Source organism: Cupressus sempervirens, chromosome 4 (assembly GCF_028749045.1).
Source record: "Cupressus sempervirens isolate cs-2001-9-10 chromosome 4, ASM2874904v1, whole genome shotgun sequence".
NCBI lineage: Eukaryota > Viridiplantae > Streptophyta > Pinopsida > Cupressales > Cupressaceae > Cupressus > Cupressus sempervirens.
In genome coordinates this window covers 155,379,834-155,400,072 of record NC_143121.1, presented here as the reverse complement: position 1 = coordinate 155,400,072, position 20,239 = coordinate 155,379,834, and the positions used below count along the sequence as shown (strand labels likewise).

General features: G+C 38.5%; 1 protein-coding gene across 3 annotated transcripts in view; it reads right to left on the bottom strand.

The window, feature by feature from the left end:
* Positions 1 to 20,239, bottom strand: part of LOC149560441 (chaperone protein dnaJ 10-like) — a 288,991-nt gene that overhangs the window by 54,548 nt on the left and 214,204 nt on the right. For all 3 annotated transcript variants that reach the window (XM_089824685.1, XM_089824684.1, XM_089824683.1), the window contains exon 9: positions 7,552 to 7,632. In XM_089824685.1, the coding sequence (XP_089680811.1) occupies positions 7,552 to 7,632 (81 nt within the window). The remainder of the gene's footprint in view (positions 1 to 7,551; positions 7,633 to 20,239) is intronic.

Here is a 20,239-nt window from a genome sequence, read left to right as displayed (position 1 = left end):
CTTTAAGAAGTTCAATGGAGGCATAAAACAAAGAAAGGCCACGGATATACAAGCAGAAGAAGCAATTTTTCTCAGACTTCAAACTTCGTCCCTTCCTCCACTACCATAACAGTCTGTGGGAAAGGTGACTTGAACACATCCAGAGTGACATTTTTGTAGCGGTTAGAGGCAGCAAATATAAGGACAAATAAACCATCTTTGCATAGAGTCAGCGGGCAAGCAGAAGCCGTGGAAGAGTCAGTTGGCAGCTAGCATGGAGAAGAATTCAAGAGTTTTGGCATCGGGAATTCGAGTTGCAAGCCCTTCCGGTTCCAATAGCAAGAAATTGAAGACCAAGGAGGAACTCACTTATCTCACCGTCCAGTTTGAGAGTCTTAGTGGAAGCGAATGCCGGAAGTGGTGGCAGGAGACCCCTGAGGCAGACCAAGTTAAACAAATTTTGGTGCGGGCATAGGTACATTGGGCTATTCAGCTTCCCATTTTTTCTATCCGGTTGTTCGAATCAGTTTTGCGCACCATGATAAAAACATATAGCGCTCCGAGAAGAACGAGTACATTCCTGTACAAGCAGCATTAGATGACAGTATCTTTTAAACCGAGGGATTTCACTAGGGTTTTCGGCATCCCTGGCCCCGATGGGAGGAAAGTGGAAATCAGGAATCATAAACTGTCACAGGAACGGAAGGAGCATTGGATAGCTCTAGTGTGCAGGGACCTTACACCCGTGGAAAGGGAGATAGCGGTTCAAGGGACAAAGTGCAGAGGGCTTCGCAGAGACTTTATTCAGGAGGGTCATTGGCGTTGTATCATGGACGTCATCAAGAGCAGGTTGACAGGCGCCACCCAAGCCTCAGATATTGCATTGCCGCAGATTGTATTTATGAATGGTATCATGCAGGGAGTGGTATATGATTGGGCCTCAGTACTTGCCAACAAGATGGAGGAATTCATGACGCTTCAGCACCGAACATTTTTCATGCCGCACCATGCCATCGGGTTGTTTCTAGAGGCTGCAGCTAGCCAGATTCCAATGGATGGCTTTGAGGCTCCTCCAAGGGGCAAGTTGGCAGACGGGAACCCTCCCATATTCTATTGGCGACACTTACATACAGGAGGGTCAGCAGCAGGTCACAAGAAAGTACTCCGCGAATTGGCCATTTCCGAGGAGACAGATAGCGGACGGGAGGGCACTTCGATGAGTGACGGGGCTGAGTCTGTGGAAGAAGAGGAGAGCACATCGACTGAAGTTGACGGTGAGACAGCGGGTAGTGGGCCCACATTCTTTACCCCTCCTCAGCTGTCAACTTCAGCGCACTTGACTACCTTTTCGACAGTCATTCCGGCGTTTGGTCAGCACCGTGCCCCGGTTCTTATGACTCCTCCAGCGGAGGCAGATGTCCCACGGACACTGACGGAGGTGGTTCCACAAACACTGACGGATGATGTCCCACAGACAATGACGGAGGTGGTTCCACAAACAGTGACGGATGTCGTTCCACGGATAGTCGTTGAGTCATTGCCGACGGCTGTAGCGGAGGTGATTCCAGTTGTACCAGCAGATGTCACCGTCGCAGTCACACCAAGAGCACAATCGCCACCGCCACAATCTGAGCCGCAGGTTCGGTTGGAGGTCATTGATTGTGATGCAGTGGTCACCATCTCATCATCCTTTTTAGCAGAGGCCTAGTCAGCCCAGCCAGTACCGGAGGTGAGCATGGAGCTTGCGTAGTTTGACCAACCGGAGGTGATGGATAGAGCTAGTGAGTTTCTGAGGCAGCAGTTCCGACACACTCCGGTGAAGCGGGGTCCGTCCATTCAGTCTCCTAGGCGTTCAGGAACATGGCCAGCGGTACCAGAGCCTCAGCTTCAGGAGGAGGGAATGCCACATGCCGTGGTTGCGCCAACAGCAGAGAAGGCGGCACCAGATGTGGGCATGGCTCCCGCTGATGAGGAGGAAAACAGTGATGCGGAATGGTCATTGAAGGCCTTCGCCAAGGAGGACTATGGGTCAGATGAGGACAGGTGTCGGGATTACCTTAGGACTATGAAGTCTGCATTGAAGAAGGGCCACGATGTGGCAATTCAGGCCCTGACTCGGTGGAGGGAGTGGCACTTGATCAGAGCATATATCCGTGGGATTTGTCCTCGGCGATTTCAGACTTGCTTTATAGACAGGGGCTGACCGGCAACGGAGACAACTGAGATGTTGGCAGATTGGGCCACTAAGCCGGAGTTGGGACCCAGTGACACCCCTATGATGAAGCTGGCACATGACATTATGGGACTGTACAAAGATGTTTACTACGGTCGTCAGCGTGCGGAGGCGAACAAGGTTGTAGCAGAGAGATCATTGGCAGCTGAGACTGAGGCTAGACAGAAGCTAGCCGCCGACTTGGCCAACCAGCAGGCAACATGGGCCACAGAGCGGGTAGCACTACTAGCAGATTTGGCAGCAACGGTGCAGGAGAGAGACACGGCTAAGCGAGATATGGAGGCAGCGGTTCGAGATAAGGATGCAGCTGAGCACGAGATGCAGTCAGCTAGGACGCAGGCCATGGATGTGGCGCTTCTTTTAAAAGAGGCTGTCGAAGTTAATTCTCAAATTCAGACAGATCTCCGCATCCAGACTAAGCAGGTGTATGAGTTACGTCACCAGCAGCACACTTCTGGGACACCCCCTTCTCTCTAGTTTCTTCTGTGGTCTGTAAGTTGTCTCCTAATTTTGTTAGTCGTCAGGAGATGACTATTTTTTTGGGGGGGATGGTGTTAGCCGACTAGATGGTTCCGGCGGTATTTTCTATTCTGTAGCCGATGGTCCGGCGGTGTTTTGTATTCTATAGCCGACGGTCCGGCAGTGTTTCGGTATTCTGTAGCCAACGGTCCGGCGGTGTTTCTGTATTTTGTAGCCGACGTTGTCGGTAAATAGTTTGTAGCGGATAGAATATTTGTGGCCGACGGACTCCTTCGGGAAGGTTCGGCGGTAGTATTGATATCCCGTCTAGGATCATTGTAAATCATCAATCATCTACTATTGTGAATATACTTCTGCTGTTCGTGTTCATTGTCTGTATGCGTTCATTTTCTTTACCTGTACGGTAAACAAAGCTAAGCACCATAACTATCATGGATTGTGAAAATCTGATCTCTTTAAGAGGAGAATAATTGACAAAGTCTGAAACCTGCATCCCAATTAAGGAGGTTCATTGGGAACTTACTAGCTGCTGTTCCATATTCAGCAGCAGTTTCCATTTCATGGAATCACACCAGCAAATTGAGTCTGTGTGAATTATTTGAGGGTTGGCGGTTTACCAATAGGAACTGCAATCATTATTTGGACCTGTCACTTTAGGATCAGGGGATCGTCTATGCATAAAGGCTTGCGGCTGCACTCAGGACCGAGTAATAAGCAACATCCAAGGCCTGCGATCTGTATTTAGGCCAGCGGCTTACTACCTTAAGTCCTGCAATCATATTGGCAGGAGCTACATAGTCCGTCCTCCTTGCTTTGTACTTTATGCTGGAAGACTTGCATTCATCTTGTATGTACTGTGATTTACTTCTGGGGTCCACCATTAATTTCATTTGCTGCTACACTCAACTTCCAAGTTCCACTTTATATATAGATTTGAATGTTGTTATTGTGTTTCCCATATAAACATCTGAATTATTTGAATTACTTCATTTGAAGCAGCTTTCAATATATGTTTTGTTTATTTCCAGTATTGCAAATTATTTGTGTTCAAATTCTCAAAACCAAATAAAAAGCATATATTCAACAAAAAAAAAAGTTACATAAGAATCTAACTTGTTCTCTTTTAATATCATCATGATTCTCAACTTCCGTGCTGTAAAGTTGTTAGCACCTTTAAGGCAGTCCTCAGATCTGATTAAGTTTTTCATCTCGAAGAATGGAATTCCACTATGCTATTAAGATGAGAAATTTGATTTGTCAAGTTTGATTTTGGATTTCCCTTACCTACACTATGATACCATGTAAATGTTAATCAAACTTATGATCAGACCGTTATGGTTATGGCTTGTTTGCAGATTTAATGGATATTTATCGATATACTTTGCTTGCAGCTGCTAATCAACATAGAATAGATATGAATTAATTCAATTTTGAACACTGAATGTAATTTGATCACTGTACTGCAGTCCTGATCTGAAGAGATATAATCATTACATGATTTCAATGATAGATTCTCATAATCAGTTGACTTATCTATATCCACTGAGAGTCATATGACGGAATGGTCATGTGTATTTGGGTACATGTCTCTTTCAAGAGACATGATGTTAAAGACATATTTGTCAGAAAAACCTGATGATCGGGTGTGATTATACATGGAACTAGCAATTTGACTAGCACTGGTGCCAAATGTTTACCGTACAAGGTAAATGGATACTTATTGCATTAATATATTAGAATGTAATACAGAATAGATGCTTTATTCATATAAGCAGATATGCAATTCCAAGTACAATGATGATTCATAAGCCATTCGAACGATGTACATATACTTCTCGAAGGGGTGACTCAACAATCACACAACCTTTCGGATACCACCTCAACCCATCGGCTACAATATAGTTTTTACCAACAACAAAAAGCAATGGACAATGGCCATTAATACGCACATCTATACCGCAATTCCACCACAATCAACCAAAGATAATGTATGTTACTAAATTTGGTTATGTGGCTGAACCCTACCTCTATTAGCAGATCTGATAGCTTGAGTAAAACACAACTAATTAATTGTGCAACTCTCAGTCTATTGCTTGATTTTTGAATTGAGAAGTTACTAGACTATTGCTATATGATAAGATAAGATAAGATAAGATAAATCTATTAATGTCCAACAAAAGACCATAAAAGGGTCTAAGGGACTAAAAGCTTACAACCAAGAAGACAACAGTAAAAGGAGCACCAAACAATGTCCAGAAAAGAGCAAGCTAAAGATAAGAAAGACAGAAAAAGAAAAGAAGCCCAAGAGGCAAGGACTAGGGGTCCTTCCTTGGTGGAAACAAGTCCAACACCAAAAGGTACGGGCTAGGACAACTAAGAGCCCTAGTCTGTCTCTAAGAACCGTTGGCGTTTGATAAACCTGGAGCAACAAGTGGTAGGATACTAGGTGGCCGCTTCTTACTCAGAACAAGGGGCAAGGGTGAGAAAAAGGTCTCGATAAACTGATCAAAAACCTAGTGTTGCAGTAAAATGAGCTATAGAGTGTTGTCACAGAGGTGAGACACCTCTCGTAGGTAAAGCAGAAGACACCACTAATCTATGTAACTGAAAAAAGTAGAGAGGGATCAACACTCTTTGATAACTAGTAGAATCTTCCTTTGATCTCATAGTATATGGGGCACCAGAAAATGAAATGGATCTTCATTTCCGCCTCATCCAAAGTGCAAAGATGGCATCTCCGGTCTTCTCTATCAAGGTGGTGATCAGTCTAAATCCGAAGCCTATAAGAACTAACACGAAAGGAACCTAGGGAGATACGCAAAGCATGGCTCCAATGGTGAAACAAATAGCCTGGGCGAGAGATAATCTAATCTTGGATATCAAGAAAGTGCTTGGCATTGAAGGTCATCAGTGGACATAACCCACTAGGGGGGTTACTCTAGGTCGTATAAATATAACATATGTAACTGTCCAATCTAACATGCCTGTTCAACTCCTGCTAAGTGGGAAGGAGGTGAGCAAGAGTACCTGGCAAAAACTGGAAGGGGAGGAGATGGTCAATCTTGATCCTGATCGATTTCAACATAATAGTTGCCTAAGTGTACCAACAGTGAGCCTTGGTGGTAGTGTCAGAGTTAGCGACATCGACAAAGGAGCAATAGGCTAGATAGGCATATTAGTGACGACCATCTACAGAGTCCACAAAACCACAAAGAGAGTGAAGAAATGAGATCAAATCAAAGATGGGCCCAAGCCTAAAGGGATGCGCACCAAACCCAACAAAGATAATATTGTGCACGGTGGACTGATGGCATCTGCTAATATGCCGAAGGAAAAGCATTTGCACATGCTCGATCAAGGCCCAATCTAAGTCCAAGAGAGAGGGACCCGACACAACAAAACCATAAATGAGAGTAGGTTTGACTAAGGAGTCTAGAAGGGACAACTTAGAGGAAGTGTCCTAGAAGTGTCAATAAAGGAGCTTCCCACCTTCATACATAATAAATTTGCCAAACTGCATAACTCATCCCACAAGAGGAGATTAGAAAAGATTTCAGATAAAACTCCAAAACAAAAAGGAATGCGTGGAATATATAGGCTCGCAGCATACATTAATTGAGTATGCAGAGTAGTGAATGATCCAACAAATATAATCTTTCCAATCGCAACTAATAATGTTAAGCTTGTTGGTGAAGTAGACAACCAACCAGGTGAAGAAGACAAACAAGCAGCTCAAACATGCAGCCACATGGCTCAAGCATACATCCAACTAGCTCAATTAGACAATCAACAAACTCAATCAGAAAACCAAGTAGCTCAAACACACAACCAAGTAGGTCAAGCAGGCAACCAGATAGCTCAAGCGCACAACCAAGTAGCTCAAGCAGACAACCAACCAGCTAAAGTCAATTTTATATTACTTAGAATAATCCTCTAAGATTTATACAACCTTGATCATAAACCTTCATAAAGTGTGAAAAGATCTGCTCATATTCTTTGACACTTTCAGCTCACAAGATGCGCAATTATCTTCTCATAGGTTTCAAATCTTTTCTTGATCGAGCTCCTTACATCTACTCTCACAACTGCCGTCATATATAGGAATAATATTTGATGAGATGTTAAGTAATAATGACCCCAAATAAATTCTTATTTATACATTCGAAAGCACAAAACACCTCTTCAGGCAAGTTGGCCAAGGAAGGAAACAGATATTTTATTTATTTTGAATTTTGCCTCCCTAATTGGGCACCTATACCTGCAATTATTATTTTTTTGGGTGCATCCCTTATAAAAGAATATTTAAAGGTATTTTTAAAAACATAAATGGGTTGGCCCAAGAGAAAATTTGGCCAAAATAACAAATAAATATTTCAAAATTTTGCAGTCAACAATGAAATTGAACTCCTTTCCATGAACTGATCTCCACGAAATATGCCATAAAATGCTCTTTGACAACAATTTCCTAAACAAATCTGTAGTAGATTCTGAAACAGAAATAAAGAAAACAGTGTTATTTGGCTCATATATAACACTTGTTACGTTATAACTTCAGCAATCATGAAAAGAACTGTCATTCAAACCTGTCAAACAAATGCTGTGACTTGTTCTACCACATCTGAAATTTATTGAACCAAAAATTGGGAAAACATTTGGCTTGGGACTAAACCTAGGGGATGAAGGTGATGGCATAGAGTTTAACACAGCAAACAATATCTTGTTAAACTTATAATATCGTTATGGAAAGACAATCTTCAAAAATAATTTCTTGAACTACAAAAATGTTAACTTATTCGAATGAGAATAACAGACGTGCATAGATTTTTTTTCTATGTAAATTACAATTATTAAGAAGATACCTGGAAGACTGTTCCCAGTTTCTTTAATGCTTTTGCTCGTTCCTTCAATATGTTTTTTGGAACATTGCTATCAGTAAGAACCTGAACCCAAACAACCAAAAGTAAATGGTATGAATAAGATTCCTGCAACTCAAGTAAATCCTTAATTCTATATTATAATTATAAGTTGTCTAATCTATAGATCATACTACACTCCAAATTGTTCTAAGAGCACTGTGTTATAGCAGATAAGGAACAGTACAGATTAGTCACTGTCAAATTGTCGTCTGCAACCAACATCTCTTAATCATTTTAAGATTTCATGCCAGCTAATACACTACACAAAGAAGTGCAAATATCACTATAAGATTAAATCATGGATCATTCAATATTACATAGCTATAGCCTGTATTTATAACCCCACAACTAGTACACCGTGAGATCAATATAATATAATGGGCACAAACCAACACTTAAGAGTAAAATACATGTTATGGACTAGCAACAAGCCAATAATATGCCAGAAAAAACTTAACAATATTAAACAAAATCTAATTCGTGACACCCAGACTGGCACCTCTTGCACTCCCTCCCCCCAATTCAATCACTAAATAGGATACAGTTTAAATAATTAAGCCCTTGAATGAGAATATAATACTGTGGAAAAAAACAGTACTGAAAGAGTTGGATTAATTGACAAGCACTTAATAAATTTATATCCATTGTACTGTTAATGAGGGTGTTATCATCACACCAACATGGAATAAAATAGAGAGTGTATTCTATCATCTATTATTAAAAGGAAATCTCCAGTGCTAATATACTTGATCTAGTGAGATGTCCACAAGACTCTCTTTGTCAAGGCTTGCCTTTCACTCACATCGACTCGGTTGATGATGTGAGATGCTGATAATCACAAGGTGACTTACACAAATGTTCGTAGCCCACAAATACAGTTCTCTCTCGCTGTATGCTTTCTTCTATAGGCTTTCCTTTTGATAGGACGTCAGATTTTCAAGTTGTCCAAGCATTTTCAGGTCTTCAAAGACATGAAAACATTTTCCTAATCTGCTAAACTGTTTCAAAATAAATAGAAAAAGGGGAATATGGATTTTAGAAAGCTATCTAGGGTTCTGAATCATAAGGACAATGACAACAATGGATGATTCCTCAGATAGATCCCATAAACTGAGTTCTGCTTAAATAGATTAATCATAAAACAATAGACAGGGTGCACTATTCAAATGAAGCAAAAGAATTTCAGATTGCGCACATACATTAGAGTACCTAACACTGGCATGCTGCAATTAGTTTCAGACTAACCATACACTGTAACTTACATCATCAAGATAGAAATGCTATAAACCGGAATTCCATTAGATACCTTCACATTTCACCATCAAAATCAATGAACTGTACCTATCATTGAAAAATGGAAACAATATATGCATCAAAAGAATGCAAGAAAGACACAGTAACTTCAATTCTTCACTTGTATTAACTTCCCATGTTGTTTACAACAATTTCTGTTCATCAATCCCCACACTATTTCTACATTTCAATAGATGCTGGCTATCAACTACTAACTACAAAGGAGAAAATTACTGCCTTTGTAGAGAAAGCTTACTAGATCAATGGTGGAAATTTACTCAAGACCAAGGGCTTAGTTTTGCTTCTAGAAACATCAGGACATTTTACAATAATATCCTCTACCTACTCCCACTACAAGATGAAATAATTGTACCAGACCCCACTACAAGACAAAAACAGCATGCTTCCTAAGGTGTCACAAAAAAATAATACAAAAGAGCATGTACAAGAAAATACAATTTTGACTTTTCAATATTACATCTGATTTGACTTTAAAAAATTCCTATTGCTTTTACAATAAAGCACATTTTGAAAGCTTTCCTTGAAATATTTCATTCTTCTATGCAGCTCTTTGAGGTGTATCTTTAGTTTCCATATGTTTCTTGAGCTTGTTCCACAGTTAGGCATGACATCTTCTTGGAAGTAGGCAAGTTGAAATGCCCTTGTAGTCATACTTCATTTGAGTGTTCATATAGGTTTCATCATTATTGGAAATCATCAATGAACCAGTGATCCCTTCACAGGCATATTGCTTACAGTGGAAATATCATTCAATTAACTCATGACTACATTAAACTTATCAGAGTCAACCTCCATGTCCACATCCCCAATTAAATATGTCATAACATCGTGACTGCATACAAAAGATTGTGTTTTCATGTTTCAAAAGTATATCTATGGATGTTTGCATAAAAACACCAAATAGCCATTATTGATAAACATTAATAGCACTATCAGCATAATCATGAACATCGTAATCAAGCATCATTATATGTAATGTCCCCAATTTAGCAAGTTTATGGAGTTGGGTTTTGTCAGTTCATCATTGCGACCCTCGTGAGCTAACATTTGGATTTGGGGGTCTTTGTCGAAATATTGCTATTTTTGGACTTACTATTTTTAGTAAGTCACTCATGGTCAATTACTATTTTGGGTGAGCAGTTCAGGCTAGGTGATTGTCTAGCTTTGATATATGATCTCTCAATGAAATTTTGGGTGAAGTCATATTTATTTGGAAGAATGTTGGCTTTAATGAATATTTAACGCACATTAATTATCATTGTGTTTTATAATATAAAGTGTCAAGACTTTATATTATAAAAATTGTTGTTAAGTGAAAGGTGTGTGGGTGAAGCTAAATGGCTCAAATTGTATTATAAATATTGCTTTTTGGACAATATGAGATCATCTTGATTAAATATATTTTCTCACCATATGATTTAGCTGTTGTATACAATTTGTTGAGTCTCCCTACTGTATTCATGTGGCTAAGGAGAGATTGTGTGAAAGTCTTCAATATGTTGATTAGAATCTGATTGGCATTTGCAAATTCCGAATTTGGAGGACGTTATTAATTCTGAAGCTGCATATCTGTTGGCAGCATTTTTGTGAGCTTGGATTCATGAATTTGAAAGCAACATTCAGCAAGAGGAGGTTCGATTGACAATTTTTGGTGATTCCTTTGGGCATTTGGAGGCTGGACGACTGTTGATATTAAGACTATGATTTTCCTTGACCCACATGAGAAACTGATTGTAGCCGTGGGTATGTAGAGGTGGTCTGTTCTAAACCTGCTGGGGCTTGCATTCTGCATATGAGAGGAGTAATTCATTCACATTGTGCAGAGATCAATCTCATGTTCCTGTGTTATTCTTTGGATGCCATTTCTGGAGTATATGCATCAACGTAGGGCAACAAGGACCTTCATAATAACATTTTGTAGTGAACCAGCAAGTTAGAAGTTGGAACGAATTATTGGTTGGAGCCATAGGGCAAGGCCATTCAACATCAATTAATAAATTAGGTTCCTAGTTGTTGCCTATGTCCATTATATTCAATTTGCAAATTATAAAGTTGGTGAATTTTGTTTCCTCTGTTGTTATAAATTTATATTTTGAAAATAAATAAAAAACAAATATTCAGAAAATTATAAAAGAAAAAAAGAAAGTACCCAACTAAGTGTTAGTATTCCAGTTAGAAGTCAGTTCAGGTCTTTACAGTGGTATCAGAGCAGTTTCCTGCCAGCCTGCAGGAATTGGGCTCAATTTGATCAAAAGCTGATTGTGTTATTTCCACATTCTAAGAAATGGATGGTGAACCAAGATTTGTGCCAGGCATGCACTATACTCGAAGGGGGCATAATTCGCCTCCCAGAGAAGGAGAGCCTAAGATTCAATTTGGTTCGGTTGGTAGTCCAAGTAGTTTTGGTGGCATTGGACTATGGGTGACAGATGTTGAGATTGATAGAGATGCTCTACAGGCATTTAGGAATATTGTAGTCGGGCAATAGCAAATGACATGTGTTCTACAACAATTGTCTCACACCTTGCAGCAATTAGCTTTGCCTCGGGACCGGGGTAGAGAGAGAGTTTGAGATATTTTAGTTGGTTCCCATAGGTCACGAGTGAATGTGGGGCCTAGGGTTGATGACAGGCATAGAATCGAGGATCAGGTCAGGACAGATGATAGGGTGGATAAGATAGGTTACATTAGTGCTCAGGATAAGCCATAGGGACCCACTTTTCTAAGACCAGAGTTAAATGTAATTAGCACCACTTCCGATGCGAGCCCCTTTGTTGATAATGTCCTAACTCATTTTAATGAGTGGGATGCTCTTCCTCAACATTGAAGGATAATTTGAACTTTGACAGCTATCTAACAGAGAAACATGAGCACTCTAGGGGTAGGTCTACTACTAACAGATAGCGGCCTAGGTACACTGAGCTTCAGCAGGTGGCTATTAAGATGACATTAGCTCATTTCGATGGAAGCGGTAGGGTGACTGCTAGAGCTTGGATCCACAAGCTCGACACCTAGCTCGCTCTATGTCCTATGACTGAAAAGGATGCCATCAAGTTTGTTGTTCTACACCTCGACAGAGTGGCGCATGATTGGTGGTACCATGGTTTAGTATCTCTCCATCGTGACCAAAGCACATCATACCAGGAGTTTGTTGAGGTTGATAGAGCAATTTGAAAAGGACCCCAAGGTTTATTTTAGGAAGTTAGCTCAATTGCGACAGACAGTTGGTTTGGAGGCATTTATCAATGAGTTCCAGAGGTTACCGGTGATGGTATATGACATATCAAAAAGGAGGGTTATGCTTTTCATTGAGGGTCTTTCTGAGCTACTCAGAGGTTGGGTTAAGTCATTAGATCCCCCCTCACTGCAGAAAGCTATGAATAAGGCCTATAACTTAGAGGCTTCTACACCTAGAGGCAAGTTTGCCTTGAAGCCTAATATATCTTTTTACGATAGGATAGCTCCTCGGGGAGAGGAGAAACCTAAGGGTAAGCATCCCATTGCAGCTCCTTTCGATCGGGAGACTATCAATGATTTGAGGAGGAAGTTGTGTTTCTACTGCAAGGGTCCCTATGATGTTGACCATGATTGTCTTATGAAGCCTATGGGCAAAAATAGGATGATGGAGTCATTTTACGATGATGATGACAGTGCTAGTGTTCACAAGCAATGCGGGAATTATGATCAAGATCAACATAGGATTGATGATGATGAGGATGAGGTGGATGACTCCAACCTCAAGGTAGCTTAATTATCCAACATGAGGAAAGAGGGAACTTTTAGAATGCGCAAGCTCATAGCTAGACAGTGTTATCGCATTATTTGATACTAGAGCTACTCATAATTTTATAGATGCTCGTTTGGTTACAAAAAGAGGTATGCAAACAGAGGATTTTGAGGGCCTACAAGTGCAGGTAGCTGATGGTTACACATTGAAGTATAACAAGATGATTTCAAATCTTCCTATGAGACTAAATACATATGCTTTCACTACGGATTTCTATGTGGTAGATATGGGAGGAGCATATAGTTCTTGGTATGGCTTGATTACACAGGCTTAAGGATATCTACTTGAGCATAGAGAGGATGGAGATGAGATTCATCACAGACAGGTAGCCCCAATTTCTCAAAGCAATTCATAATGATGAGCTTAAGCAGATTTCCCTTCAACGCATGTAGTGGTTGGTACGTCATGAGGATGTTATTGATTGGGTAGTAGAGTGCAGGGTTATGCCTACTCAGAAGGTTGAGGAGACAAATTATTGTCCAAATATCCAGTAGTTGAGAGTTAAACACTCTAAAGTGTTTGATGATTTACCCCGTGGTAGACCTCTGGATCGAGGGATTGAGTATATCATAGAGTTGGAGGGCACTAAGCCCATTATGATTACACCTTATTGCCATCCGAAAAGGCTCAAAGATGAGATCGAGAAGACCATCCCAGAGCTTCTTGACATGGGTCATATCAGGCCGAGTGAGTTTCCTTCGCTTCTTCAATTGTTTTGGTGAAGAAGGATGGCACTCTTCGGATGTGCATCGATTACCAGATGTTGAATAAGAAGACTATTAAGAACCAATATCCTATTCCACAGATTGATGAACTCATTGATGAGTTGCATGAGGCAAAGTATTTCTCAAAGATTGACTTGAGATCCAGATATCATCAAATGTGGGTAAGAGAGCAGGATATAGAGAAGACAGTGATCCAATGTCGCTGTGGGCATTTTGAGTTTTTGGTCATGCCCTTTGGTCTTACCAATGCTCCTACCACTTTCCAATCTACTATGAACAGTGTGTTCCACAGTTAGCTCCGCAAATTTGTGCTAGTCTTTTTTGACGACATTGTTGTTTATAGCAAGACGTGGGATGTTCATGTTGTTCATTTGGACAGAAATTCTGGGTATATTGGATCGGGCTTCCTTGTATGCTAAGGAGTCCAAGTGTGCTTTGGGTATGACAAAGTTACTTTATCTAGGTGACAAAGTTACTTTATCTGGGGCATATTATTGGTGTTGATGGAGTTCGCATAGATCCAGATAAGATCCATGCTATTGTGGAGTGACCTACCCCTGAGACCCTAACACAATTGAGAGGGTTTATTGGTGAAGAATCACTTCCACTACTAAATTGAGGCCCACAAATGTTGTTCAGATTAGCATTCTTAATATAGTTTCCTTTATCTCACCTTATTCTCCTAAAGTTGCCAAAATATTTAATCAAATAAAGTCTTCGAGCCAATTAAATTATTCAAAATAATATCCTTCCATTTTGATAGGAATAATCCACCTCTGATCTAGTATTCTCTTATTTATGCAAATATGCCTTCAGATTAAGACCACGAATTCTGCACAAGTGAAAACTCCATCGCAAAACCACTCTTAGGAAGAACTAGGTTTTTGTACAGCTATTTTGTTGATTTTTTGAAGGTTTCCATCCTTGTAAAATTGCTTCATACAAAGCTCCAAACCAATTATCAAATTCAATAAACCTAAACATCCCAAATGCATTAAAAATTCTCCCTTCCATAACAATCTGATGTGTTAAGATCAAGCAACATTAAGAGGAGGGGTGAATCAGTGCTGCAGCACTTTCAAACCAATTTAATACTTTATAACATAACCATAAACATCCACAAAGCACAATGCAATAAACAATAGTAAACCATACATCAAAAGAAAACTCAAAACACCGTGATTTTGTTCTCAAGTAAACACTGGTCAAGGGGAAACCCTAGTGTGGATAGTCCCACAAGATGATGCACTAATCTGAAAATTCTTTGCCAAGAGGTCTGACCCTGTTAAGAGTAGTTACATAACATTTAGAACTTTGTCGCAAAACCACTCCCAGGAAGAACTAGGTTTTTGTCCAGCTATTTTGTTGATTTTTTGAACCGTCCTTAGAAAATTGCTTCATACAAAGCTTCAAACCAATTATCAAATTCATCAAACCTAAACATCCCAAATACATTAAAAATTCTCCCTTCAATAACAATCTGATATGTTAGGATCAAGCAACACTAAGAGGGGGTGTGAATCAGAGCTGCAGCACTTTCAAACCAACTTAATACTTTATAACATAACCATAAACATTCACAAAGCACAATGCACAATGCTAAAAAGTAAACCATACATCAAAAGCAAACTAAAAACACCATGATTTTGTTCTCAAGGAAACTTTGGCCAAGGGGAAACCCCAATGGGGATGGTAGCCATAAGATGATGCACTAATCTGAATTCTCTATAAAGAGGTCTGACACTTGCTCGAGAATGAAGGCTAAATCCACTTTCAGGACTCACTGTCCAAATAGAAACAAAGTATTACAAAATATAGAAATATACATGACATCACAATGTTTGATTAGTCCTCAATGAAGCTCACATCTGATCTGATTTAGCATCATGGCCCGCACATCATATACCATACACATCAATTGTTACAATGTCATACATATAAAACAAATCCTTCCTTTATACCCTTGCAAATAATTTATCTTGTCAGCTTACAAAACTCTTTACCAAATGTGTCCACATGAACTCCGATAAGAAAAATAGAACCATATTATACAAGGGTTAAAATCTTGGATGTCGTCCCACCATTGTCAAGCAATTAAATTGTCCAAACAATTCAATTTCTAAGGCCAAAATGGCCGATCATACAAATTGTCCTGTTCTACTGCTATATTGCACCAGTTATACTTCCCACTAATAATCATGTAGTTTCCATAGTCCATTGTGATAGTATTGAAAGCTTTTGGATTAAACTATGTCTAATTTTTCACCATCAACGTTTCAAATCATGCTGCACAATCCATCCTCAGGATGAAACAATAGCTAGAGAGCACAATGAAGGAGAACTCGCAGACTTGAGTGGTTAAATAGTAGGGAGACAAGTTGAAGGAAATATTAAAAATTAATAACTTCACTAAAAAGAAGAGAGAATTACCTTAAAAATTAAATTACTTGTGTACGTGTCTATATATATATATATATATATATATACACACACTTCCCACTGCCAAAATTATGTCAATCATCACATTAACAAAAATGACTAATACCAGAAGCATATATACCAAAGTAACAAGAATCGAAATTGGCAAGGCCGAATTGAATTGTGAATCGGATTCAAATCACCCACGAATCGGCAAATTAAAAAAACTCTTGAAATTTAGTGAGCAACTTATTTCATAAACATTTTATCGCTGATTCGATTCACTGATTCACAAAAAATCGTTTGGCTTGAATCAAATCGCCGAATCATGTGAATAACATGAATTGCCATAATTCTTGGAACTATGATATATACACTTTACATACCATATTTTGAAAGTTGTAGCTATATTTGATAGCTCTGTCTTCGTCATTGACCACAACTATCCGAGTGTATTTTAAATTTGAGCTCTGTACTTCGACATTTTTCATGGTCAATCCTTAGCAAAGCTAATAGTCAATCCAAGTCATCATACCAATGAGATATGTTTACATTAATGTCAACACTTGAACTGTTATTCAACACTCACTTGCCAACAATCTCCCCCCTTCGGCATTGATGGCAACACTTGGTGAAAATTTTCTTAGCATCAATGGCAAAAACAAAAATGCTCTTAATAACCTGATGTACCATGTCATCCTTAGTCTAAACTCCCCCTTGCAATATATTGTATATACATCATTTTTCAATCTAACACTCTTGGACTATTTTGCTATGACGTATTTACTTCTAGTTTTATAGAAACTATTTTCTATGATGTATGTACTTCTAGTTTTATAGAAACTAACTACAATGATGTATTTACTTCTAGTTTTATAGGAACTATTTACTATTTTGCTTCCCGCCATCAGCATTCCACATGAGAATGAGATTTTGTACTCATTTTGCATTTATAAATACCTAAATTCTACTTGTTTCTTTTGTGTTCTCATTAATTAACTCATTGGATGAATCTTCTCATTGAATTTTGCAAAAAGAAAATATTAATAATTAATTTTTTTTAGGTTCCGGAGTTTTTCCCCAAGTTTTTTTTTAAAAAACTGGCCGAATTTTTCCGATTTTTTTTTGGGGGGACTTGACGAGTTTTTGCCTAGTGAGAGTTTTCCATCTATGGCTATGTCATCTTCTTTCTATTGCTTTAACATTTGCATGGTTTCTAATCTTCAGAGTTAATTGCAGTTTAGTGATTTTGATGGTTATATGTGAAGATGTGTAATGGACTTCTGTCTTATACCATTTGTATCTTACTGATGTAAGGTGCAGTGTGTGGTCATTCTAAACACGATTATAGCATTAAGTTCAACTGTGAATGCATGTTTGAATTGCATCATTGTTGGGTATTTGAATGTACATTTGCAATCTTAAAAAATTCTGTTCTTAAAAGACTAAACTAAATCTGTAGTGTTGCAATATCTTAGTTAAGCAAAAATCAGTTTGGTGGAATGCAATTAACTAAAGCATTGATCATAATTGTCATTCTCCTTATAAATCCTTAGTTTAGTCTCTTTAAACCCTATCTCTTTTGTATTTCTTTAAGCAGTCAAGTTAGATTAGGTAGAATCACTTGGAAAGAGAATTAGTATTGCAGTTGGGGAATGAATTGCCAAAAACCCCTTGTGAATCCAGCAAATGACATCATATCCACTGATTCTATCTGCGCACAGTCAAGTCAAGACCTGACATTCGGAACCTTGAAGTTGTCTCAGCTAATTGGTTTTGATAGCACCTAAGACTTTCTTGTTCAAAAGAGAGTAAGATACACCTCGTTGGGTTCTATTCTGTGTTGGTGGTGTGCAAAACCTTTGATCAATATGTTTCTCACAAACTTCTCTTTTGTTCTCTTTTCTCTACAATCTTTAAAGATCCCCTAATCACTTGGTTTTGACCACCTTGTGGCCTCCTCTCGCCTCTAGTAGGATCCAAGGGCATGAATCACACAGTGCTGACCCGATTTCTTTTAAGGAGATGGTGCCAAATGTTTACTGCTATATCTGATAAATTACATACATGAAATGATAATGATGACAGTGCATACCAGATAAGACTAATAAATATCTTTATTCGGTCATGAATTTATTACAGAGAAGAAAACCACATGATGGAGCCCAATTTTTTGCAAAAATAAGGCCTTCATTTGAAGAATAATGTTGTAGATTGATGATATCGAAGGAATCCATAAGTGTGGACACGATTTTTAGAATAACCATTACCAATATCAAAAGTATAAGGAGCCAAAGTCACTATTTGAATGAAGTGGAGATTATCTTCAAATTGTCAAACTTAATGAGATTCTATGAATATAAATTATAATATTACTAGTGGCAAAGGTGAATAAAACATCTACAGCTTGTATGATGTACATATAGAAATAGTGATACATGGATACACTCAGCCAATTGGAAAATATACTGCAGCATATAGAAGTCAGCATATTAGAAATATATGCTCTCTTCAAGGAAATATCTTGTCCAAAGGATTTCACACCAAGTTCTAATTCAAATGCTTGTTGCGACTGACAAAACATTTTGGCACTCTAAATACAAATCACTAGTATTCCCTCAGATGCATGGGTCATTGAATATAGAGACAATACTTGACAAAGCACATGGACAGGTGTATGGAAGAAAAGGGCAGATAATATTACAAATATTAGCAGCAAGATACACTGAGTCAGTAGCAATAATTTTCAAATCAGATGTTGGAACTCATGACCCCCTCTGTAAAATGTATATAACAGCAATGAATGACTGATGTAGTCTGAAAATAATAAAATTCTGAACTGCTCATATCAGATTTTTGCAAGACAGAAATGATGAGGGTGACATTAAATAAATCTGAAATAAAGAATTGTCAGTTATGTAATACATTAAGGCAGCATCAGATCGTAGTAACTTGTCAAAAGTCAAGCAGTTTTCCTACTCTGTGCTGTCTAGAGTTTGAAAATTAAATAGTGAAAAGAAAAAATACTAGATGGTTTGATGTTCCAGTAAAACATTCCCAAGGTTTCCATTTACAGAAATCGTTGTCTTTTCCTGCAGACACTTATTCTTCGAAATGATATAAATTCAATGGAATTGTAACCCTGCCGGCCATACTAAAGAGCATAAAAGTAAAGAATCGCTGCATAGGAGGTGGTCCATCCCATTTGGTTATATTGTCTCAGCCCCCAGATACAATCCATGGCTCTTCGAGGGTCACCGTCCAAGGAGAAGTTATAGAACAGTCATTTGGTGAGGAACACTTGTGCTTCAAAATTCTACAGTAGTTTACTACTGCCACTCTAGAACACGGAATGCATCCCTCAGTTTCTCCAAAACTTGTGTGATCACAGATGAACTAGACCAATCCCTCAACATTTCTTGCAGTCTACGGAATGTAAAATCGATGGCACTGTCCAGAGCCGTGAGATTTGAGTCCCTGCATAGTAATTGAAGAACAGGTCTTGCGACATTCAAGACAGAACGGAAGTTTGGAGCGATATTTATGCAATCACCGAAGCAAACCAAGAATAAATTACCCTAATGTTTCTTGGCAAATATTTATTCAACTCCACATACAATTGATTTCCTCTACGGCATAGGGACCCAAGAAATGTTTGATTTCCTCGTGTCAAAAATATTAATATGTTTCACAAATAATAATATCTTTTATTCCTATACGGAAAACTAAAGATAGGAAAAGGCAAACTTCATGTACACTTATTATGTGAAACAAATTAATTAAAAGAAGAGGTGCCATTTATGTCTTCTCATTTGAAAAGTCAGAGCTTTAAATGAAAGGGGATATCAGTAATGAAAGGATGTTCAACAACAAGAGAGATATTCGAAGAAAGATATTTTTAGAGGAGAAATAAAAAACTTGCAAAGAGGAATGTAAAATATTAAAGAATGACGTTAATATAATTTCAAAGATTATACTTTAATAATAAATAAAAGCCCCTTTTGTTTATTTTCAAGGCAAAGAGCTTGCAATTAAAATGTGGATTCATCTTTTATGATCAATAAATAAATTATTGAATTATCCCGACAGTGTTTATTTTTTGCATTGGATATTTTCCTGCATTCTTTATTCAACAATCAGCATAGTGTGAAATATATGTGTGTTTTTCTTATCTCTTTTTAATCAGACTTCCCACCAAAGAAGTTAAAAACCCTTTTGGACTAACAGAGAAAATCATATAAGATTTGTCTTTTGTAGAGCTCATGAGTAATTGATGATATTTTTGATGAAATATTGTCTCGTAGAGTTGTACGTAATAATCTTGATAATAGTTGATTTTGTTGCTTGACTAAACTAAGGCACTGGTCTTTTAAAATCATTGGAATAT